Raw genomic sequence first — 23,065 nt, forward strand, 5'->3', positions numbered from 1 at the left:
ATCACGTGTGGTATCACCACCACAATCAGCATGCAGGACTATTCCATCACCAGTAGCAAGCTGTTGTGTTATCTCTTAATAATCCCACCCTCCTTCCAACTTCCAAGTCCTCGCAACCACTGATCTCGTCCACGTTGCTATAATTATGTCACTTTGCAAGTGTTACATCAGTGGAATCACGCAATGCTTGACATTTTGAGACTGGCTTTTTTCACTCAGTGTAATGCCTTCAAGATTCTCCAAGTTGCATCAGTAAATCGTTCCTGTTCGTTGCTGAATTGTATTCTATGGACGGGGTATACCATGGTTTACTTATCCATTCGCCCTTGAAGGACGTTGGGTTGTTTCCAGGTTTGGGCTGTTACAAATAAAGGTGCTGCGACCATGATTCATGTACAGGTTCTGATGTTTCGATGTATTTTTCTCACGCATCGCTCATAGTAACCCTCCGAAGAGGGCAGTGTCCCTGCGTCTGCTTTGCCCGCTAGAGCTGGGGTTGAGCCCGAGCACCCCCGTTCTTTGTGTTGAGTTTCCTGTGGGAGCGTCACTTTGCTCTTCGCAGAGGTCATGTGCAACCTCATGCCCACCCACTGCTGCACCAGAACCCTCCATCCCCAGGCATCCCCTTCCTTTTTGGATCATCATTCTCTTCTTACTGATGTCTTGCCATCTGACACTCATCTCTTCGCTTGATTGTTCATCTCCAGCTGTTGTGTCCCCTCTTCTCTAGTAGCATACCCGACACACGTGCGGGCCGGCTTATGGAAGGATGCCCAGGAGAAGTACCAGTTCTGGCTCTTTTTTTATGTTATGCTCTGGTTGAACCTTTTTTTTTTTTTTTTAATCACAGACTTATATTTTATAATAAAAAATAGTTTTAAAGTGTATGAGTTTAGAATGCTACCATTATTTGCCTTGTCTCACTCCTAACACTTCGTCAGTTCAGTGGCAAAGCTTGGGCATCCTGCCCACATCCTCCCCAATCTGACCTTGGCCCACATCCTGTTTTTAGCTTCTGAGGGACCTGGTCTTCTGTGTAGGTTGATGTGGGTTCTCTACTTTCATGTCCCACTGCTGCCTTTCAGAGTCCCTCCCTCTCTGCCTTGGCCCTCTTGCCTGCCTGGTCTAGCTGAAGTAGGTGTTGTGGCCCTTTGGGAATTTGTTACTCCCTTCTGACAGTTTCTCCAAATGCCACTGTGTGATTAAGGCAGCTTCAGGACAGGGCCTGGGTCAGAGGTTTTGCAAAGGTTCTTAAAGGATAGTCCAGGGCACGCTGTGATAGTCTCTGGGTGCCCTGGATCAGTCATGGAAACAAACCACTGACTATAGGTGAGGCCGGGGGCTTGAATACAGCATTAGAAGGGAGACTTACTTTTCACTCTACATTTCTGTTCCTCAGTGAATTTTATATCATGTGCCTATAAAACCAACTTTGAAAATAAGGCCTATTTCTGGCTCTTTGACAGACTGGATGCTGAGGAACTGTCCTCCTTCTAGACAACTAGATCCTAGCTGCATTGGATTGTTGGGCCAGCAGAAGGTAGGGCGATTTGCCTGCTGTGCCTTGGCCCACTGCAAGATTGGGGAAAGTAAGTCTGGCATCCCTCTGTCTAGTGGGATTTGTGCTGGGGCCTTTGACATCCCTAGCTCCCCCAGAAGCAAGGGCAGATTGGAGGACAGTGCCCCCAGTTTAGGCCTGTGGGAATTGCAGATTAAGGTCAAGCAGTGAGCACACAATCAAAGAGCAGCAGGCCTGAAAGAAAGCAGAGACACCATGAGGAGGAATAGAAACAATAAACAGATGTGGAGATGCCCAGGGACCACACACATAACCATTGTTAGCTATGGGCTTGGCCTGATTAAAGAAATCAAGCATGGAATTTCAAATGAACAGGCACTGTGATACCTGGTGGAGTGACCAAGCAGCTTTGAGAAGGAACCAAGTAGAACTTGTAGAAATGAGAAATGTGATTATTGAAACTAGAAAGTGGAAATGAATGAACAACAGATAAGATACAACTAAAGAAAGAATTTGTGGACTGGAGACAACATTTGAAGAAATGATCTAGAATGGAGCCCAGAGAAGGAGACATGGAAAATAGGAGGGTAAGAAATGCAGAGGATAAGGGGCACCTGGCTGGCTCAGGTCATGATCTCAGGATCATTAGATCAAGCCCCATGTCGGACTCCATGCTGGGCATGGAGTCTGCTTAAGAGTCTCTGTCCCTCCCCCCGCCCCCCAAAGAAATGCAGAGGATAAAATCAGAGTCCAACAACTAATGAAAGGACCAAGTGGAGAGAACAGAAGCACACTAGTATATGAGGAGATGGTGGCTAGAAAAGCCCCGTGGTCCCGTGCAGGATGAATAAGGCATCCATGCCTTAACCTATTTTGGGGGAAACCACAGAACACCAAAGGCCAGAGGAATATCTTAGAAATAGCCAGTTTCTAGAAAGGAGCAAGAAGTAGACTCAGTGGACTTGGTGATGGTGTCCAGAAGAGAGTAGGAGGTTGTCAGAGCCCTGGGGATAGAGCTGCTGACCACAGTTGTGTGCCAGCAAAACTCCCAAGGCTTCGGGGGAAGCAGACATTTTCAATAAACAAAGCCCAAGAGACCTTCACTAAAAGGTTTTTTATTTTTATTTATTTATTTAAAAAAAATGTTTTAAGATTTTTCATTTTTTGTCAGAAAGAGAACACACAAGCAGGGGTAGTAGCAGGCAGAGGGAGAAGCAGGTTCCCCGCTGAGCAGGGACTTAGTCCCCAGGACCTGGAGATCACAACTCGAGCCGAAGGCAGATGCCCAACCAACTGAGCCACCCAGGCGTCCCTAAAAGGTTTTTTATTTGCTCACCATTTCCTCTTACCTCTCAGACCATCCTTCCTGTGATGTCAGATGTAAAATGGGAGAAGAAACTTTTTTTTTATGTAAGGTAGTGAGCGTGTGTAAATCTAAACCAGTGATTCTCATCTATTTTGTACCCTGGGGGATATTTGGCAATGTTTGGAAACATTTTGGATGTTACAACTGTGGGGTTGCTCCTGGCATCTAGCGTAGAAGCCAGAGATGCTGCTAAACCTCTTAAGTGTGCAGGACAGCGCCCCACAACATAGAAGTGTCTATCCCAAAATATTCACTGGGACAAGGTTGAGAATCCTTGGTGGTTTATAAACAAAAATCACCTCTGTAAAATAATAATGCTCCCAGCTAACTATACAGACATGCTACATTCCAAGCACTATTTTGAGTGTTTTATCTATAACAGATTTTTAATTTTTAGTGTGTGTAGGTACTATTATTGTCTCTTTTCCACAGCTGAGGAGACTGAGGCACAGAGCAGTGACAGAGTTGGGATTTGAGTGCAGGCAGTCAGGTCAGAGGCTGTACTCCAGCCATTATTTTGTCCTGCCCTTTTTTTTTTTTTTTTTTTTTTGAAGATTTTATTTATTTATTTGAGAGAGAAGGAATGAGACAGAGAGAGCATGAGGGGGGGCGGGTCAGAGGGAGAAGCAGACTCCCCGCCGAGCTGGGAGTCCGATGTGGGACTCGATCCTAGGACTCCAGGATCATGACCTGAGCTGAAGGCAGTCACTTAACCAACTGAGCCACCCATGCACCCTGTCCTGCCCTTTTTTTATTTATTTATTATTTTTTAAAGATTTATTTATTGGGGGGTGGAGCATGAGTGGGAGGGAGGAGCAGAGGGAGAGGGAGAAGCAGGCTCCCCGCTGAGCAGGGAGCCTGATGCAGAGGTCGATCCCAAGACCCCGAGATCATCACCTGAGCCAAAGGCAGACACTTAACCAACTGAGCCACCCAGGCACCCCACTGTCCTGCCTCTTAATGTAAGTGTGCTATGTGGGTGTAAGAAGATAAACAGGGACCAAACTAAATAGAAGTCAGGAAGTGTATCCAAGGATAGGTACCAGGTCTATCATGTGCATGTGGAACCTACTTTAAAAAACAGAGTGTTCTGAGGTTCTTGTATTTGGGAAAGAGATTAAAATATGGGTATATTTGGGGCGCCTGGGTGGCTCAGTCGTTAAGCGTCTGCCTTCAGCTCAGGTCATGATCCCAGGGCCCTGGGATGGAGCCCCACATCCATCTCCCTGCTCCGCGGGAGGCCTGCTTCTATCTCTCCCACTCCCCCTGCTTGTGTTCCCTCTCTCGCTGTCTCTCTCTCTGTCAAATAAATAAATAAAATCTTTAAAAAATATATGGGTATATTTTATACTTTGGAAAGTTAAATATGCATGATGAAATTGAAAAAATAATTGCTTTAAAAAAGGAAAAGGAAAAAAAGAAAGTAATTGCCAAAACAATAGAAGTAGTTTGTAAATCCCAAACCAGTAGGAAAAAGGGGAATAAGAAAAAACCAAAAATCCAAACAACATGCAAAACTCAGCTCAACCATCCAACAAAAATATAATCCAAAAGGCACCTGGCTGGTTGTCAGTGGAGCATGTAACTCTTAATCTCAAGGTTGTGGGTTCGAGCTCCGTGTTGACTGTAGAGATTACTTGAAAATTAAATCTCTAAAAAAAAAAAAAAACACACGCACACATATATATACACATATATATAAAATTCAGAAAAGGAGGAAAAAATTTGTCAGTTCTATCTCAATAAAGCTGGAAAACAAAAAAATGGAGGGAAAGAAGCTTAGAAAAGGAAATAAGTTGAGAAATACAAGTAATCGCAATATATGTGAGTAGACAGAACTTTCCTGCTAAAAGATAGGAAATGTGAGATTGAGTGTAAATGAAAGGCAACAGTACAGCTGTATTATCTTTACAAGAAACCCACCTAGAATATAAGATACGGAAAGATTTTAAAATGAAAGCTGTGTCAGGCAGCTCCTCTTCTCAGTTATTGATAGTTACACAGACGACAGGGGATGCATTTAGCGAAGATTGGAACAGCATCATCATCTAGGCATGTGGATGGAACAAATATACTTACAAGAATAAACCATAAAGCAAGCCTCAACACTCTCAGAGTAGTGCTGCCATACACACGGTATCTTCTCTCCGTCAAAGAGAAATCTGTAACAAAAAGATAAATTTAAAAATTCATACACCAGCAGAATGGCTAAAATAACACTCCCAAATGCTGGCAAGGATGAGAAGAAACTGGATCACTCATACAATGCTGGTGGGAATGTAAAATGGTTCAGCTTCTTTAAAAATTAAACATACAACTCTGCAGTTGCACTCTTGGGCATCTGTCCCAGAGACATGAAAACTTACAGTCCCACAAAAACCTGTACACGAATGTTCATGGCAGCATTATGATAGCCCAAATCTGCGATCACTGCCAAATGTCCTTTATGGTATGAATGGTTGAACAGAGATACCTGTACCATGGAATACAACTTGGCAGTGAAAAGGAAAGAGCTACTGATATTCATTACATCCTGGATGGTCTTCAGGGAATCATGCTAAATGAAAAAGCCAGTCATCTTATAGAGCCCCCACTTACATAACATTTTTGAAGTGACAAAATATTAGAAACAGAGGGCACCTTAGTGGTTCCCCGGGGTGCTGAAGGGGGTGACACCAGGTGGTGCTGGGGGATCCCTGTGGTGTTGGAGCTGTTCAATAACTTGAGTCCAATAGTGGCTGAATCTACCCAGGTGAGGAAATTGTACAGAACTTTATACACACACCCACACATATGAGCGCACATTCTGATTGTGTTATGATGTTATAATTTTACAAAATGATACTGTCGGGGAAACTGGGCGAAGTGTACAAAGGATCTCTCTGGATTATTTCCTTTTTTTAAATAACAAATTTACTGAAATATAATTCACATTCTTGTGGTTCACCCATTTAAAGTGCAACATTCAGTGATTTTTTTTTTTTAAGATTTTATTTATTTGAGAGCGCGTGCACAAGCCAGGGGAGTGGCAGGCAGAGGGAGAGGGAGAAGCAGGCTCCCTGCTAAGCAGGGAGCCCCAGGCGGGGCTCAATCCCAGGACCCCGAGATCATGACCTGAGCCGAAGGGGGACGCTTAACCGACTGAGCCACCCAGGCGCCCCATGTTCAGTGATTTTTAAGCATATTCACAGAGTTGTGCAAGATTTGAACACCACAGTCAATTTTAGAACATTTTCATCACCCCAGAAGAAACTGAACCACAGAAAATCTTGTAAATGTTTGCTCATATCAGCATGATTCATAACCACCAAAAGGTGGAAAACAGTCCAGATGTCCATCACCTGATGGGTGGTTAAACAAAATGTATCCAAATCTTGGAATACCGTTAGGCGATAAAGAGAAATGAAAGGCACGTGCAACAGGGGTGACCCTTGTAGCTATTACTCTAAACAAAAGAAGCCAGTCACAAAGACCACATACTGTGAGATGCCGCTGATAAGTGTCTATTATAGGCAACTGCACAGAGACACAAAGTAGCCCAGTGGTTGCCAGAGGCTGGGCCTCTTGGCCATTGGAAAGACTTAGTGGGCCCTTTTCTCTCCTCTCTGTTGTGAGAGAGAAATTCCGACGAGTACGTTCCGTAATGAACACAGACGCTGCGGCCGGCGCCCCCGTGGGGCTCTCCTGACCGGGGCGCCGGCCCCCGGCGCCTGTGGGCGCTTCGGGCGCGTGCCCTCCGTCCCCGCGCGCCGCCGCGCGCTGCCGCGCGCCGCCGCGCCCCGCCTGACTCGCCGCTCTGCCTGCAGCCCAGCTGCAGCTCCAGCAGGTGGCGCTGCAGCAGCAGCAGCAGCAGTTCCAGCAGCAGCAGGTGGCGCTGCAGCAGCAGCAGCAGCAACAGCAGCAGCAGCAGCAGCAGCAGTTCCAGGCCCAGCAGAATGCCATGCAGCAGCAGTTCCAGGCGGTGGTGCAGCAGCAGCAGCAGCAGCTCCAGCAGCAGCAGCAGCAGCAGCAACACCTGATTAAATTGCATCATCAAAACCAGCAGCAGGTACTAGGTGCCCCGGCTCCCGTGCTCAGCCCCCCCGCCCCCCGCCCGAACCCTGTGGTCCTGGAGCCCTGGACACGCACCAGCCACAGGGCTGGGTCGGAGGCGGCCACAGCGCCTCCTGACGCCCGGTGCCCTGGCTTCCTCCGCTGGGGGCTTCCCGCAGAGCCCAGGATCAGGAGGAGAGAGAGGCCCCAACTTGTCAGGAGGGCACTGGGATGGCACGAGGAGGGCCTCTCTGTCAGGCTTGGCGTCTGGCCGCGGGCCTACTGTGTGCAGGGGGTGGGGGGCCCTGGATCCATGAAGGCTTCTGGGTGCAAGCGATTCGTGTAGGAGTTAACCGAAGCAAGAAGTGAGAAGAGCACGCCAAGGTGCAGGAATGCCTGAGCCGTCCTGTGAGCGTGTTTCTGTTGAGCACTTGCATGCCTCCAGTTTTGTCTCTGAGTGTTTTGGTGTCTGGACACAGCTCTGACCGGACCTCATCTCTCCCGCGGGGGAATGGCAGTGTCACATTAGAAGCTCTGCTTAGAAGAAACTGTTTTCTTCCTCCCGTGGTTGGCAGGCAGCATCTAGACGTATTAAGCATCCGTCGTCAGGTCTGCTCTTGGGTGAGGGAGGGAAGACCTGAGGGGACCTCTCCCACTTGCCCACCCTCCCCAGGCCTTGGCTTGCTGCCTCCATTTCCCAGCGGCCCCCCTCCTGGGTCTTGGAGGCCCCCTCCCCCAGAGCTGACTGTGGGCCTTAGTCCCACTTTTCCTCCTCATCCTGGATAGCAGATGTTGGCTGTCTTCCCAAGGCTCACGCTGCTGCCCACTCTAGTGACCAGACAAGCATCCCTGGGGAGGCCTGAGAGGTCGGCAGCCACCGAGCATTTACCCCCAGCTTCTGTGGGGCTGCACCTCCACATAGCCCTTCCTAAAACCCTCTGGGTCCTTCCCTCGCACCTCCGCTCTCTCAGACTCAGGTGCAGCCAGCGTCCGATGGCCAGGGCACAGGCACACACTCGGCGTGTCCTCGGTGCCCTGTGAGGCAGCCCAGGCAGGCTCCCCGGGCCCAGAGGTGGGCGGGGTGACTGAGTCCGGCTCCTTCTGCCCGTAGATACAGCAACAGCAGCAGCTACAGCGGATGGCACAGCTGCAGCTGCAGCAGCAGCAGCAACAGCAAGCTTTGCAGGCCCAGCCGCCGCTCCAGCAGCCGCCGATGCAGCAGCCGCAGCCTCCCCCCTCGCAGGCCCTGCCCCAGCAGCTGCAGCCCATGCACCACCCGCAGCACCACCAGCCGCCACCGCCACCGCAGCAGCCACCGGTTGCTCAGAACCAGCCATCGCAGCTCCCGCCGCAGTCACAGACCCAGCCTCTGGTGTCCCAGGCTCCGGCCCTCCCTGGACAGATGCTGTATGCCCAGCCACAGCTGAAGCTCGTGAGTACCCGTGGCCGGCAGCTGTTTCCGGGCCTCCGGGGCTAGGGCCAGTGTGTCCTCTTCCAGCACTGGGACGCGGGTGGCTCTTCCCCGTGCCGGCCTCTGCACCCAGCTTGGCAAGGGAGCGTGTGTTCCAAGAGCTGCTGTACCCCGCACGGAGGCGTCCCTGCTGCTGGGCAGCAGTGTTCTTCCGAGCAGCCTGCCTGATTCCGGCAGCGGCCGTGGCGTTATAAGACTTGGTGATCAGGTGGTCAGCAGCACGCGTGTTCCCGCTGTGAGGGAGGGTGTGCGGCCTCCCTGAGAGTCCACAGTGGTTTGCTAACTGCTCAGAGTTACGTCCTGCGCAAAGATCCCTGTCGTTACCATATTTGTGAGGAAGGGTATTAACAGAAAATAGTGTTATTGTCGGTCTTATAAAGCAAATACAGTCAGTGACATTTATACAGAGGACTCAATATTGGCGTCAAGTCAGGGGGAGCTGTGTCAAGGGGCCGTTTTAATAGTTTTTTTCAGCTCATTTCCTTAGTTTTCGTGGACTTTGCTGTTTTTGATTCATTGAGTGGGGTGGGGCTGGGCCATGCTTGGACTGAGTGGCAGGTAAATGGGAGGCCCATGGGGCCAGGCTGGAAGGCTGGGGCGGGTCGTGAGAAGCAAGGTATGGTCACACCTGTCACCTGGGGACCAGCCCTGGTTTCATTTGAGGAGTAGGGGCTTTAAATGGGGCTCTTGAAGACCATCAGTGTGCTTGGCCCAGAAGTCGAGCAGGCTGGGCTTTGCACTTGGCCTTGGGAACCATCGCTTTGTTTGCAGCAGTAGATGGTAGGGGTGGCTGTACGGTGACACCCCAGTGGGAGGGCCATGCTGCTCATCATAGTCAGGGGAGGTGGGGCTCGGCTCAGAGCCAGGCTGGGATGGACACTTCTAATGAGATATGGGTAAGGTCAGCAAGATGACATCAGAGCTAGTGAAGTCACGACGATCCCGTCCCTTCTCATGAAAATCTTCAAGATTCAGAGCTCCCGCAGAAGTAGTGTCCAGATCGCATTCTCCCGTCCTGTCTCAGGTGCGAACTCCGATGGTGGTGCAGCAGCCGCAGGTGCAGCCCCAGGTGCAGCAGGTGCAGCCCCAGGTGCAGCAGCAGACGGCGGTACCGACGGCACAGGCCTCCCAGATCGTGGGCTCCGGAGTGCAGGTGAGGGCCTTCGCGGCCAAGGGCTTCCATAGTTGCTGGCGGGTGCCTGTCCACCTGTGCGTGGAGCTGGATGTCAGGCACCCTCCGGTGAGGGGCCTGGTTGGATCAGGGGCAGTCTGGGAGCCGGTCCTGGGGGTCCTCGAGCTGGCCAGCTCGCCTTGGTCCTATCGGAGCCCGCCCACCTCTCTTCAGACACCCTCCATCTTCCCCCTTCCCTCCTCTCTGAGAACACGTGTGGGAGAGGGTAGCGCTGGGGTCTCAGCCTCGCCTCGGCTCAGAGCACAGGGCTGGCGGGCGGTGCACAGTAGCACTCTGGGAACGGAAGAGCACCAGCAGACCGCACAGGCTTGTGCTGCGGCCGCTCGCCGGCTGGCTGCCAGGGCTGGCCCTCTGTGCAGAGACGTGTAGCTGAGGCCCTCGATGCCCACCCTCTGCGTACTGGATGTTGATGGGGCAGAGTAGGCCTTGCCCGGCCTTTCCCAGTAGCGGCCAGATTCTTGTTGGTGTTTGGGGTTAGGGATCGGGCCTCGTGATTTTTCCACAGACCCCCCCCCACCTCCTGCTGGTGCCGAGGAGGGGAGACATCTAGTCAGTCAGTGTTACTTTACACTGAGTGCTTATGAATGTATTCTGCTGTCCTTAATCACTGTCTTGTTCTTGGACCCTGAAATGCTTTCCAGTTTTTTGCGGTTACTGATAACGTGTGTCCTGATGCATGGCCAGGTTCTGGTGGTTCTGTGAGAAAAGCGCTGGGGGCAGGGGGCCCGAGCACACAGCCCTCCATGCCTCGTCTCTCAGGTCTGCCCTCCCAGACAGAGCAGAAGAGAGGCGCCCCATCATGCTCACCGGTGCTGTGAGCCTGATGGGTGACTACAGCTCTCAAGCTGGGGTAAAGGTTAGTATTTTGGTGTTCCAGGAAAATCAGTGAGCCCTGAGCCCAGGCTCTGCTTTATCTGACATAACTTGTGTAAATGAAAAGTGATATCATCATCACCCATTGTGGGATTTACTAGAACATGACAAGAGAACTGCACTAAACTTCCTTTTCTCCCCTAAACTTTACCTGTGACTGAAGATAAATCCAGAACAGAATGTGTCTCCATTTACAAAAATGCCTAGGCTTTTGTCTCTTAACCTTCTATTCTGTTAGTATATGGAAATTTAACTACAGTTCTCAAGTTATAGGGACTTGTCCTCCAAGGCACACTTCCCTGATGTGTGTGCAGGTAACCCGGCTGCTGTACAGTGATCTTGCACTGAGCCTTGTTGCACTACTCGGACCTGGGTCTCCTCTTCCCCAGGCCCTGTTGCCCAGTGACCTGCAGGGGAGCAGGCCTGTAGCCTGCAGGGTGGACTTTGAATCCTTTCTGGGTAGATGGGTGTTGGGAGTAGTGAGCATAGCTGCTCGTGAGAATGAATGCGAGGAGTTGCAGCGGCTCGTGTGATCCAGTAAACACTACTGATGTGTTTTCCGTTAGGATTTGTGATTAAAAGAAAATAAACTTTTCCTCTCAGGAGGTCTCAGTTACAAGAAAAACAGTCAGTAGCAGATTAGATTTAAGCTTTTCATTCCTTATTACTTTTATTTTTTCCTGAAAAAGGTCTCCACCTCTCTCATACCACCTGACTGACTTCTCAAGGCCTTTCTTCCTCTGGAAGGGGTACTTTTGAGTTGCCAGCAGGAGCTCCTCTGAAGGCAGCGCTGGTTGTAAATGGACCACTGTTCACCGTTGCCCCAGCTGACCACAGGCCAGAGAGCCAGTCCCAGGGACACTTGCTTTCGGCCCCACGCTCAGTGCGGGCAGTGGGCCCTCCAAGGGAGATAGGCGTGTTTCCCCGAGTACCCTATGAGTGCTCACACACCCCACCAATGTCCCACTTTGTGTCTGACGGTCTGGTGGGCTCTATGGGACTGTGCCCGAGTTTTGGCTGACACCGGGAGAGTGGCCTCCTGGCCTCCCACCCTGGCAGGTTTTTGTTGTGTGGCTGTAGGAGCATCCCCTCCCCAGCCCAGCAGGTTGGCATCTTCCACTGCTTGTGTCACCCCCCAGTGCCCAGTGCATGTGACCAGTGGGTGTGAGTATGGAACACGCATGTGATGCCAGAGGCTTCTTGGAAGAGCAGGCCCTTGTCCTGCTTCAGAGCCCTGTCCCTGGCATACCTGCCGTAGGGACTGAATGGCCATCCGTGCCGCCCTGGTCTCAGAGACCAGCTCACAAGCCTCCTGTGACAGAGGTTTTCGTTTGGGTTTTTCTCAGGTCTACTTCCTTTCTGATCCTGGCCCTGCTATTTTAGTTGGTTTCATCTTAACACTTGTGAGTGCATGCAGACCCTGCTCTCCAGGGACCAGGTGCAGGCTCCATTCCCCGACTCGGAGCCCAGAGCTAGGGTGCCAAGGCCACGGGAGACCACCGGGTTCCCATCAACACAAGCCAGGCCCAGACTCACAGCTGTGCTCAGCCTGCCTTGCCACCTTTATGCTCCTAGAAGTATATGTGGATGAGGAGAGCAGTTCCAGAGCATGCTGGAGTTCTGGAGTCTGCAGTCATCTTGTATGCTTAGAACAGACCTGACTTGCATCCTTATAGAGGTGTACCTGGGAGGAACAGAGTGCCAGGCTTCCCTTGCCTGCCCCGCCGTGATTGTCCTTACAGAAGGAAACCAGTTCCCTGAAAGCCTGAGGAGAGGAGGATGGTTTGAGTTCAGGCCCTCAGAGGCATTTTGATCAGGCACTTTGACTCCTAAGAAGGAAAGATGCTACGAGCCGGCTTATGTGGACTCTTTCTGTTTTAATGATGGTCAACTTCTCATAGTGACTCTGGTGGAGTGCTCTCTTTCAGAGTCTGTCCCCAGAGCCTAGTCTCCCAGAACCACCCCCATGGCCCATGAGGTCAGGCCCTGAGGGCTCTGTGGGCCCATCAGCAGATCAGAGGTTTGTTGAAGGAGTGCAGCCACCAGGACAGAGAGGGTCTGGAGGCAGCATTCATGGAAGCTCCAGTGGACTCTTGATGCCTACACAGGCCTCAGTGTTGTGGGCTGGGACATTTAGGCCAGGCTGCCCCGAGCCCCAAACACCCCTCACCCATGGGCGCTCCCTGTCTCAGAGGTGGCACACCCCTCTCCACTCGCCCACGCACTGTGTTTCTTTGGTGGGATCACTTTGTTTTCCCTCTGACCTCAAGATGATCACCACAGCCTTGGCCTGAGATGGGGTGCAAGTAGGAGCCCAGTTCCTGCCCACCACCCCCCAGCTGCCGCCCAGTCAAGCTCCACCCCTTTGGGCAGATAGCCCTCAGCACAGGTATTTATGGGGCAGCACCCAAGGGCTCCCGGAAAGCTTGGGGTCCTCTGAAGAGGACCACCTTTGTGAGGCACATTGTAATCACCGGTGACTTCCTTCACTGTATTCTCAGTGTGACGGACCAACCTCACATGAGCCAAACCCAGCTTGTGTTTCTTGAGTGTATATGAATAAATACCTGGGTTTATTTTCATTTCAGTATTTTGGATAGTTCTAGTTATTTTCATTTGCTGGAGAAGATGGGAGCTAACTTTCTTTTGAAAAAGTTGAATGTTTTAGAGGCGCCTGGCTGGCTCCGTTGGTAGAGCATGTGACTCTTGATCTCAGGGTCATGAGTTCAAGCCCTACATTGGGGGTAGAGTTTACTTTTTAAAAAAATTTTAAAAGTTTAGCGTTCTGAATAGTTATGGTGGTGTCTTTTTTGTGGTAAAATGAAATCGAAGGTAAGCGGAGCTGTGCTGTCGATACTATATAACTATCAGCCATATGTAGGTATTTACATTTAAATTAGTTAAAATTACACAAAACTAAAAATTCCCTTCCTTAAGTTGAAGTTCAGTTACATATCAAGTGCCCAGGGGCACCATGGGGAAGCCAGTGGCTCCTATACAAGACGGCACAAATTATAGAGCAAGTCAGTCTGTCGTGGTGGAAAGTTCTGTAGCACTGTGCTATTCTAGGGTTTACTGTGTGGAGTGTAGAAGTTACTACATGCGCTCCTTTCTGGGTGTATAAAGACTTCTGTGTACATCACAGTTTTTCAGAGAGGTGAATTGCTGGCTCTCCATTACTGGATGACATCTGGAATTCTTCCATGGCGTAGTCACTTGTCTAACAAATTGTCCTGTTGTGCGTTCCATGGGCCAGGCCCTTTTCTAGGACTCTTGAGAATAAAATGGTAAGAAGGTTCCCTAGTCGAATAGGCTTTCCATTTTAGCGGGTTTGTTGTGAGCACCCCAGATCTGCCAAAACTGTAAAGCGCCGTTTCTCTTGTCAGGCAGCCACATCTGTAACCCTAGCAGACAATCCCGCCCTTCCCCGATGGCCTGTCTGCGGCCACCATTGCCGCCCGAGAGCTGGGCAGTCTGTGCAAGGCGGCCACGGGCTGCCGGCCCCAGGCCCTGCGCCGCGCCACCACACGCCACCGAGACGGTGGCACAGGCCTTCCTGAGGCCGGGGCGTTGCCATTTGGCAGCATGGTTATTGTAACCCTTCCTGCCTCCTGACCCTTAAGAGTTACCCCAGATTGCCAGTAGCAGTTTCTCGCTGACTGGAGTGTGAGTTCTTTGGCATTGGCCTCCCTTTTGGTAGTCATGGCATAGTAGGAGGCAGAAGTGGCTGGAATCTGCTGGTAGAAAGGCCTCTGACAGAGCTCGCTAGACGAGCAAGGTTGTGCGGCAGGACAGTGGGTCCGTTAACCGAGGTGGCACTGAGGGCTGGGTGGGCTCTCATCTCAGCCACTTCTCTGCCCCCAGCCCTGCGGCATGTCCCATGGCTGCATCTTCATATTGTGGAGAGCACTTCATGACCCAACACCCATGACAGAGCAGGACTCTATGCTGGACGTAGTGCCCTGCATAGGAGTCCGAGGGTGACATGGGGTCCCTGGCAGTGTAAGCAGGTGGTGCCATGGTGGGGTCCATATTCCTCTTTGCTCTGGAGAGAGACTCCTGGGGACATGTCATGTACAGGAGCCAGGAGGATGGGGCAGTTCTGGGAATGTCTGGTGGGTGTGGTGGTCCCGAGAGGGCTAGAGGGTATGGTGCCACCAGCCTTCTCTGAGGTTTCTGCATAGCACTTAGCTCCCCAGATGAGGCTTGCTGCCCTGCAGCCCAGCAGCCTGGCCCTGCCACCCACCTGTGCTCAGGCTGTGTCCCCTCTGCTTGAACCTTCCTTCCCCCCGTCTTCCCTTCAGGCTGTTGTGCAGGGTCTCTTCCCAGACACTTGTCCTTGCTACCTAGGAGAGTAGATGGTGCTGAGATGCCTGAGCTCCTCTGCTAGCCGTGTGACCTTGAGCAAGTCACTTCCCTCTTAATTCCCACTTCCCCTGTGTGATAGGCCCGTGATAGCGGGAAGGCCCGGCGTTAGTGTCACGTGGCATGTGCTGGCCACTGTGACAGACATGCCTGTGCCTCTGGCAGAACACGCCCAGGGAGGGAAAATGCAGAGCTGGGGCAGCAGTTCTCCCCTCTGCCCCAGCAGCCAGCTGGACGGGACAGAAACCTGAAGACTGTGGCGGGGGCGGGGGGAGTTCTATCTCATTAGCCGCCTTGGTTGGCCATTTCTTTCTTGACAGAGGCCTTTGGGTTGCAGCTCCTCGTCCTGCGTGTGTCTGTGGCGTCTCAGGATTTGGGAGGCCTGGAAGCCTTGGGCTGACTTGGGAGGGCATCCTGAAGGCCTGAGAAGGGGAATATGTTTGCTGCCAACTGAATCAGGCATTTTTTCCAGAGGACTTGTCAGATGTAAAGAGATCTGGATTGGATGTCGAAGGCCTAGGGGTTTCCTGTGGTGGCCTGGAGAGTGGCCGGGGGAGTCCGTGGCTGGACATAAGAGACAGGCTCACAGGAGGAAGCAGAAGCACTGAGCTTGGGCCCCAGGCCTGGGCAGGCCGCTGTTGCCTGTGTCCAGTGGACTCTAATGCCCAGGGGAGCCATGTGTGTTCAGTGGCTCCATGGAACCCAGAAGCAGAGGGTATGGGGAAAGTATACCCTGTTCCCCCGTGGTCAGAGTGCTGAGGGTGCCTTTTAAAATACAGCTTCAGGGGCGCCTGGGTGGCTCAGCCGTTAAGCGTCTGCCTTTGGCTCAGGTCATGATCCCAGGGTCCTGGGATCGAGCCCCGCATCGGGCTCCCTGCTCCACGGGAAGCCTGCTTCTCCCTCTCCCACTCCCCCTGCTTGTGTTCCCTCCCTCGCTGTGTCTCTCTCTGTCAAATAAATAAAATCTTAAAAAAATAAAATAAAATAAAATACAGCTTCAGACATTTAGGTGGGAAGTGAACCGTGCTGTGGCCTTCCCATTGCAGTGGCTTTGTGCTGGCCGTGGTGCCCTCACATGCCTCATTTCCCTTCAGAGGAGCACTAGCTTTAGACCACAGACAAGAGCCAAGCACCTTCTAGAAGGGACACCTGCCCCTAAGGCTGGGCCTCCTCCCTGGGGCAGGTGGGGGCAGGTGGGGGCAGGTGAGGGCCGGTGAGGGCCGTGCCATCAGGGAGAGGCCAGGGGAGGAGATTTGAGCTCAGGCAGGAAGAGGGCATGTCAAGAGGCAGCTTCAGGGAGTGGAGGGCAGTGTGTGGCAGCAGGTCGGGGAGATGGCAAAGGGAGGTGACAGCAGGGGCTTCGCAGGAAACCACTCCAGGGAGAGTTCCCAGGCCTAGCACGCTGGGCCCAGGGTGTGGAGGCCCAAGGCCTGTAGTTCGCCCTCCTTGGCACTGTCTGCTTCTCGGCATGGGCTCTTCTGAGATGGCCTGTTCACCTTCCTAGTCCTGGGGGTTTGTTGGTACTTGGGTGGATTCTAGAGCCTCTTTTCCAGTGCAGGGGGCATGCCGCCCACTCTGGGACTCCACATAGCCCAGCACTGTGAAGGCAAGTCCTGCCGAGGAGAAGCCTGCTGTACTCAGTTTGGCTCAGCAAACTAAGCTGCCGCAGGCCCCGTTTCTACCCTCGCTGGCATCAGTGTGAATCACCTGGGACCATTTTGCTTCACTTGGTAGAGCAACTGGGCCCAGCAGCTGGAGGCCTGAGCTTGCATGTTCCTGCCCCCCCCCCCCCTGCTGCCGTGGCAGAGGAGTGTGTGGGAGGGAGGCGTGAAGCCATGGCCCCAGATGGCACCAGGGTCTGGAGTGCCCTGGGAGAAGCGCCAGAGTTGGTCTGCAGAACTGCACGGTCCAAGAGTTGGTGGGGGGAGGGGTGTGGGCTAGACTCCAGGAAGCAGGCTTTAAGGGGCGCTCAGCATGTAGGAGCTTGACTAGGGTGTGGGAGAAGCCGCCTCCGCTGACCCTCGGAAGCCCTGAAGCTGGCAGGGCTGGTCCTGGCCGGGCCCTTAGGCCACCATTGCCATGTCCTGGGCGAGGCAGCTCTGTGGGGCTCACTCTGCCAGTCGAGGGCAGGCTGCTCAGCCACCAGACTGAGGATCCTCAGGCCCCACGTGCTGGCACGGGCTGACACAGAAGCCACTTTGCTCGCATTAAACATGAGACAGCCCCACCCTGTGGCCTGAGAGCTGAGGGGGCTCATGGAAGCATATGGAAAGATGGTCCCCTCTGTCACAGAGCGGGGTCCTCACTGGCACACAGAGGAGAACGACACAGGCCGGGAAGGCCAGGCGGCACCATCCAAGGCCATAGGCCTTCTCTGGCTCCCCACCTGTCAAACAGAAACATGGGGATGTCCTGTCCAAGCCCAGAAGCCTGTGGACTTCATGGTCTCCCCGCCAAGGAGCAAGAGCTGCCCAACCTGGCCTTCCTGCCAGCAGCTCAGTCATCGTGGACTTGTTTGTGTGGATCCTCGGGGTGGGGGTCTGTGCCCGTGTTGGTATTCGTGGAGCAGGGTGTTCTGAAAGAAAGGGTGTTCGGGTGAGGCTGAGAGGGTGAGGGCGCGTCTGTGTGCAGATGGGGTCTGTGAGATGAGGGTGGGGCGGGGGGAGCCAAGCCGCCGCAGGAGTGAGAGCGTGTGGCAGGCGAGCAGGCTGAGCCCCCTCCACTTCCAGGTCAGCCAGAACAGCCTCACCATGCTGTCTTCGCCATCGCCGGGCCAGCAGGTGCAGACCCCACAGTCGATGCCCCCTCCCCCCCAGCCGTCCCCGCAGCCTGGCCAGCCCAGCTCGCAGCCCAACTCCAACGTCAGGTAGGCCTGGCCGGGGTGGCCCTCCCCACCTGGCTCCCAGGGCGGGCCCCACCTTGTGCCCCAGCTCACAGGTGCACCTGCTTTTGCTTTGCTGCAGCTCCGGGCCTGCGCCTTCCCCCAGTAGCTTCCTGCCGAGCCCCTCACCACAGCCCTCCCAGAGTCCAGTGACAGCCCGCACCCCGCAGAACTTCAGCGTCCCCTCCCCGGGACCTTTAAACACCCCCGGTAAGTCAGGCTCGGAGTGGGTGTGATCTGAGGACCAGAACCCATCGTGTAAGCCACACAGCCCTGCAGGTCGAGGTGCTGAGGTTCGCCCCTCACCCTCTGGAGGCCTCCGCTTGTAATGGGGTGGGTGAGCTCTAGAAGCCCCCACCTTGAGGATTTGCAGAGAGCCCGGCCTTGTGGGCTGGAGCCGTGCTCACCACGTTGTATCCTGCAGTGAATCCCAGCTCGGTCATGAGCCCAGCTGGCTCTAGCCAGGCCGAGGAGCAGCAGTATCTAGACAAGCTGAAGCAGCTCTCCAAGTACATCGAGCCCCTGCGCCGTATGATCAACAAGATCGATAAGAATGAAGGTGCGGCCGGGGCAGGGCGCACAGCGTGTTTGGGGGTGGGGGGGTAGGGAATACCCCAGGCACGTGTCTTAGTGGCCCCTCTCTGTCCCAGACAGAAAAAAGGACCTGAGTAAGATGAAGAGCCTTCTGGACATCCTGACAGATCCCTCTAAGCGGTGAGCTTTGCCCCCAGGCTCCTGGGGGAAGGATGGTGCTGTGCCCACGTCCGGCTGCTTGGTTAGCCCAGCCTTGGACGGGCATTTGATGGTGATGTGGAGTTTAGAGAAGGGGCCTTAGGGCTCCACTTAGGTGTGTCTGCTGGGGCTCCAAGCCCCTGGTCCCCTACCTTTGCCCCACCCCTGACTTACCAGTGGCCTTGGGCCGGTGACCCCATATCAGTTACCCCGTCTGCAAAAAGGGGCAGCTGTGGCTCAGCTGGGTCATCTAGGAAAATGAAACAAGATGATGCCCTGAAAAGCCCGTGTAAGGCAGTGGCTTCTCAACACAGCGCACACACCCATGCCTGCCAGTGTCAGGGCTGCTGTGAGCGCCAGAGCTTGGTGCGCTACAGAACTGTGCCCATGGACTGGCCTTTGGGCTGTATCCCTCTCCCTGCCTCAGCTTAGGCTATGCTCCCTTGTAGAAGATCTTCTCTGTTCCATTTACTGGGCAGAATGCTGGAAACTGCAGAACTAGGCCTCTTGGATCTGGACCACCCTCCAAGCCCTCTTGGATTGATCCCTCATTGGGATTATAGGGCTGGGGGGCAGGGGCCTGACCTCTGTCCCTCCCCGCTGACCCATCACATTTATGCCCTATTCTGCCGACCGGGACTGGGCCACTCCTGGGGACGGGACGATCTTGCCTTATACTCTGGATCTAGGAACAGCTAGTCACTGGCTGGGGCTCCTGTGGAGGGTTCTGGTGGCCGAGGCTGGCTCCATCCACACCAGGGGAAGCCAGGCGGGCGGTGGTTGGAATCAGCGCCCCATCCTCAAGCACAGAGGGTCAGCCACATCCCCTCTCCCCCACAGGTGCCCCCTGAAAACACTGCAGAAGTGTGAGATTGCCCTGGAGAAGCTCAAGAATGACATGGCAGTGGTGAGTGGGGCACCATGGCCTGGTGGTGTTCAAAGGGCCGCAGGCATCTCTGGGGAGACTGGGACTCACCCCACAGCAACTCACAACCACAAGCTGGGAGAAGCCTTCACAGTCAGGTGTGGGTAGAGGGGGCATGCCGCTCAGCCTGGGGACCTTGCCCTGGAGTCTTCCTTCCGGTCAGGTCGGCTGTGGGGAAGGAGAGCATGTGCGGGAACATGGGAGAAGTCACCCTCCGGCTGTGGTCCTGTGGGTGTTCCCTCCATCCCCCAGGTTCGCGGGCTTTGGTGTATGCCCATCTCCACCATTGCGCTTCCACCTGCCCACGCCCAGCACAAGGCCAAGCCCTGGGGGGAGGGCTCTCTGGGGAAGGTCAGGGCTGCAGGAGGCCGGAGAATGCATGCAGGATCAGCTGTATTTGTCTCTAGGGGGCAGAGGTGGCGGGGAGGCCATGGAAGTCTGGCTGTGAGGATGAGGACCTTGGGGTCTGGAAAGCCTCCCCAAGAGGGAGCTGCTGACCCCGCTGTCCTGTCCCAGCCCACGCCCCCACCGCCCCCGGTGCCGCCAACCAAACAGCAGTACCTGTGCCAGCCACTCCTTGATGCTGTCCTGGCCAACATCCGCTCACCTGTCTTTAACCATTCCCTGTACCGCACCTTCGTGCCGGCCATGACAGCCATCCACGGCCCACCCATCACGTACGTATAGCCCAGGGCTCAGCCTCGCACTGGTGCTGGGCGGTGGGCCATGGGCCACAGCCTAGCCCAGTGTGGTGACCACAGCTGCCTCCTCCAGAGCCCCGGTCATGTGCACCCGGAAGCGTAAGTTTGAAGACGATGAGCGGCAGAGCATCCCCAACGTGCTCCAGGGGGAGGTGGCCAGATTAGACCCTAAGTTCTTGGTGAATTTGGATCCTTCTCACTGCAGTAACAACGGCACCGTCCACCTGATATGCAAGTTGGGTGCGTACTGGGGAGGCGGGGCTGGTGCTGTGGGAGAGAGAGTCCTGAACTCCAGCCCCAGGGCTCTGCCGCCAGCCCCGACCCCAGAGCAGGCCCAGCCCAGGCCCGCATGTTCCATCGTGACATGCCCTGGGCCTCCCACAAATAGGCACACTCACACCATACCCCGAAGCCCACCATCCCCACGTCCTTCTGGAACCTCACACATACCTGTCCTAGGATGTGCCTTGAGGGCTGAGCCCTGAGCCCACACACTCTCTCCTCTTACCGCCTGCCAGGGAAGCCCCCTCCCGGCCATCCAGGTATGGAGCCTGAGGCCCGAGGGAGATGTGGAAGCCTGTGAGTCAGAGTGACCTCCAGACTTTGCAGCAAGCCTCACCAGAACCTTTTGGGATATGAAGGGCCCTGTTTGGAGCAGGGCTGTGAGGCAGGGCAGGCTGGGGCCTTGGGCCAGATCACAGGCACAGCCACGTGTGTTACAGATGACAAGGATCTCCCGAGTGTGCCGCCGCTGGAGCTCAGTGTCCCTGCTGACTACCCCGCCCAGAGCCCCCTGTGGATCAACCGGCAGTGGCAGTACGGTGGGTGAGCCGAGAGGATAGCCGTGGCGAGGCCTTATGGCTGCTGTCTAGGGGCCCTGGCAGCAGGGGTCAGCTCTAGGCAACCCGGGTTTCCTTTGTGCTCCCGCAGCGGAGGCCCCTCCTCCCCTTTCTCTGGCTGCCCCTTTGTGGACAGGAGTGGAGTTGCCCAGAAATCACTTGGAGAGAAAGGGGCTCTGTACCTTTGGTGTTCTTCTGTCCATCTTGCATCTGCAGGGCAGCCATGTTTAGTGGGTGAGGAGTGAGCAGGCCCAGCCGCCCCTGGAGGCCTCTGCAAGGCTGGTAGGGGAGCACAGAAGGAGCTAGGGCTCCTGGGGACCCATCTGAGTGACATGGCTTCAAACCAGAGGCCCAGAGAGAGCCCTGTTGATGGGGACCAGTGATCCTGCAGCTCAGAGCTGGTGCATAGGGCTGGGATCCCAAGGCTGTCCCTGAGGGAGAGTCCTGGGCTCCAGACCTGTCCACGTTCTAGTTCTCCACTGACGCGTGGGCCTGGGAGGGGAGCCCGTCGGCCACCCCGCTGTGTGTGGGAGATGGCATCCCTGGTCACACTGGCTGGGTGGAATGCCCCAGACGCCACCCCTGTGTCTGGGACAGCCCGTTCATAGAGAGTTGCTGTGTGGCCCAGTGGCAGGCCCAGCAGCACTCATGGCCCACTGCTCTGTTGCAGACGCCAACCCCTTCCTGCAGTCGGTGCACCGGTGCATGACCTCGAGGCTGCTGCAGCTCCCCGACAAGCACTCGGTCACAGCCCTGCTCAACACCTGGGCGCAGAGCATCCACCAGGCCTGCCTCTCAGCTGCCTAGCCACCCAGCCACTGGGGACCACGGGGAGAGCCGGCAGCCTTGTCAGGGCCACAGAGGACATGCACCCTCGTGTCGGACATTTCTAGGTGTTGGCTCCCTTAGAGAGCCTGGGCTTAGATTAGCTTTCCTGCTTTTATCTTCTGCCTTGGGGACCTGCCAAACATCCTCCCACACTTGTATATGACTGGGGCAGGTGGCTGTGGAGCTGGCTGCATCAGTGGTGGGGTTGGGACGTTCCCCAGGGAGTTGGACACGCCACCAGCCCTGTGCGCTCCTCCCTGGGCTGCTGTCCCCTCGGCCTCTCCAAGGCCCATGTCCTTCCCTCAGTAGCACGGGGGAGAACTCAGGGTCTTGCTAGAGCCTCTCATGTGTGTGCACCAGAAAATACTTCCTGTTTCTGTAGGGGAACGTGGAAAGCATAGGAAACCCTGAAAACACACACAGAATTCTCTGGTCACGGTTTTGGGTTCAGACCCAGCCACTTTGGCACGTGGGGCAAGCCACAGGGAAGCTCCTGGATCCAAGGGCACTGGCCGCGTCTCAGAGGGAAGGTCGGCCTGCAGGCAGTTGCAAATCCCCTGCCATCGCCTGGGCCTCATACCTCATGGCATTCTCCCTTTAAGCCATGGGGGTCTTCTCAGCACTGTGGGGGTGCCTGGGGAGCAGGGGCACCTGGGTGGACCCTGTCCCAGCACCGTGCCCACTCTTGGGTCAGGGCGGTGTTTTCGGGACGTGGCGTCCTCAGAACCACTCCAGAGAGTGAAGGCTCCCTGACAGGGCATCAGCCCACCGGCCCTCTGGCGATGAGAGGTTTCCCCTTTTCTATGTGCACTACCGTGTCATCTGTGGTTCTTACAATAAATTTATTATTCCTGTGTTTGTCATGAATTTGTCACTGTGTCCCCTCCCCTCTGAAAGTCTGGGGACCACTGTCCAGTGAGGAACGCTGTCGGGGCTGAGCCAGGTTCCCCACTTTGGAGATGGCCATGGACACCCAGGCCTTAGTTCACCCTTTTTTGAGTGTTAGTGCCTCGACCTCACCCAGGTTTCTGGCCAAACTCCTGCTGCCCGGAGACAGAAGAGGCAGAGATGAGCACTGAGGAAACGGCCAGTGGGGCCTGGAGCACGGTCCTGCCAGGGGCGGAGGGACGCGACACTGCCCGCACCCATGAGCCTTAGAAAGCTACGGTTGTGAGGCCCTCGTGGGGTGGGAGTGTCACAGGGTGGGGGCCCAGTGCCCTGGAGAGGCCCGCTCTCCCGGGACCGAGGCCCTCCCCGGGGGAAGGCCGGCTCGGCAGGATGGCTCCTCAGCTGTTTGTCCGTGTGGGGGCAGAAGGCGTCTCTCCCTGTGCCCAGGGCCAG

At 54.8% G+C, this 23,065-nt stretch overlaps 1 protein-coding gene across 3 annotated transcripts in view; it reads left to right on the forward strand.

Moving 5' to 3' along the window:
* MED15 (mediator complex subunit 15) overlaps positions 1-22,587 on the forward strand; it is a 63,484-nt gene extending 40,897 nt beyond the window's left edge. For 2 of the 3 annotated variants that reach the window (XR_004676326.1, XR_004676327.1), the window contains exons 6-16: positions 6,692-6,933; positions 8,029-8,349; positions 9,413-9,541; positions 17,548-17,684; positions 17,782-17,909; positions 18,124-18,258; positions 18,350-18,413; positions 19,272-19,338; positions 19,873-20,033; positions 20,131-20,878; positions 21,567-21,706. Coding sequence is in view for 1 of the 3 variants with exons in the window: in XM_034989173.1 (XP_034845064.1) it covers positions 6,692-6,933; positions 8,029-8,349; positions 9,413-9,541; positions 17,548-17,684; positions 17,782-17,909; positions 18,124-18,258; positions 18,350-18,413; positions 19,272-19,338; positions 19,873-20,033; positions 20,131-20,297; positions 20,780-20,878; positions 21,567-21,703 (1,787 nt within the window). In the remaining 2 variants the exon portion in view is untranslated. Of the gene's footprint in view, positions 1-6,691; positions 6,934-8,028; positions 8,350-9,412; positions 9,542-17,547; positions 17,685-17,781; positions 17,910-18,123; positions 18,259-18,349; positions 18,414-19,271; positions 19,339-19,872; positions 20,034-20,130; positions 20,879-21,566 lie in introns of all 3 variants that reach the window. The other variant, XM_034989173.1, reaches the window with a different exon arrangement.
* Positions 22,588-23,065: the final 478 nt, after the last annotated feature.

The sequence above is a fragment of the Mirounga leonina genome, unplaced genomic scaffold (assembly GCF_011800145.1).
Source record: "Mirounga leonina isolate KUSES-001 unplaced genomic scaffold, KU_Mleo_1.0 Mir_481, whole genome shotgun sequence".
In the NCBI taxonomy this organism is placed as follows: domain Eukaryota; kingdom Metazoa; phylum Chordata; class Mammalia; order Carnivora; family Phocidae; genus Mirounga; species Mirounga leonina.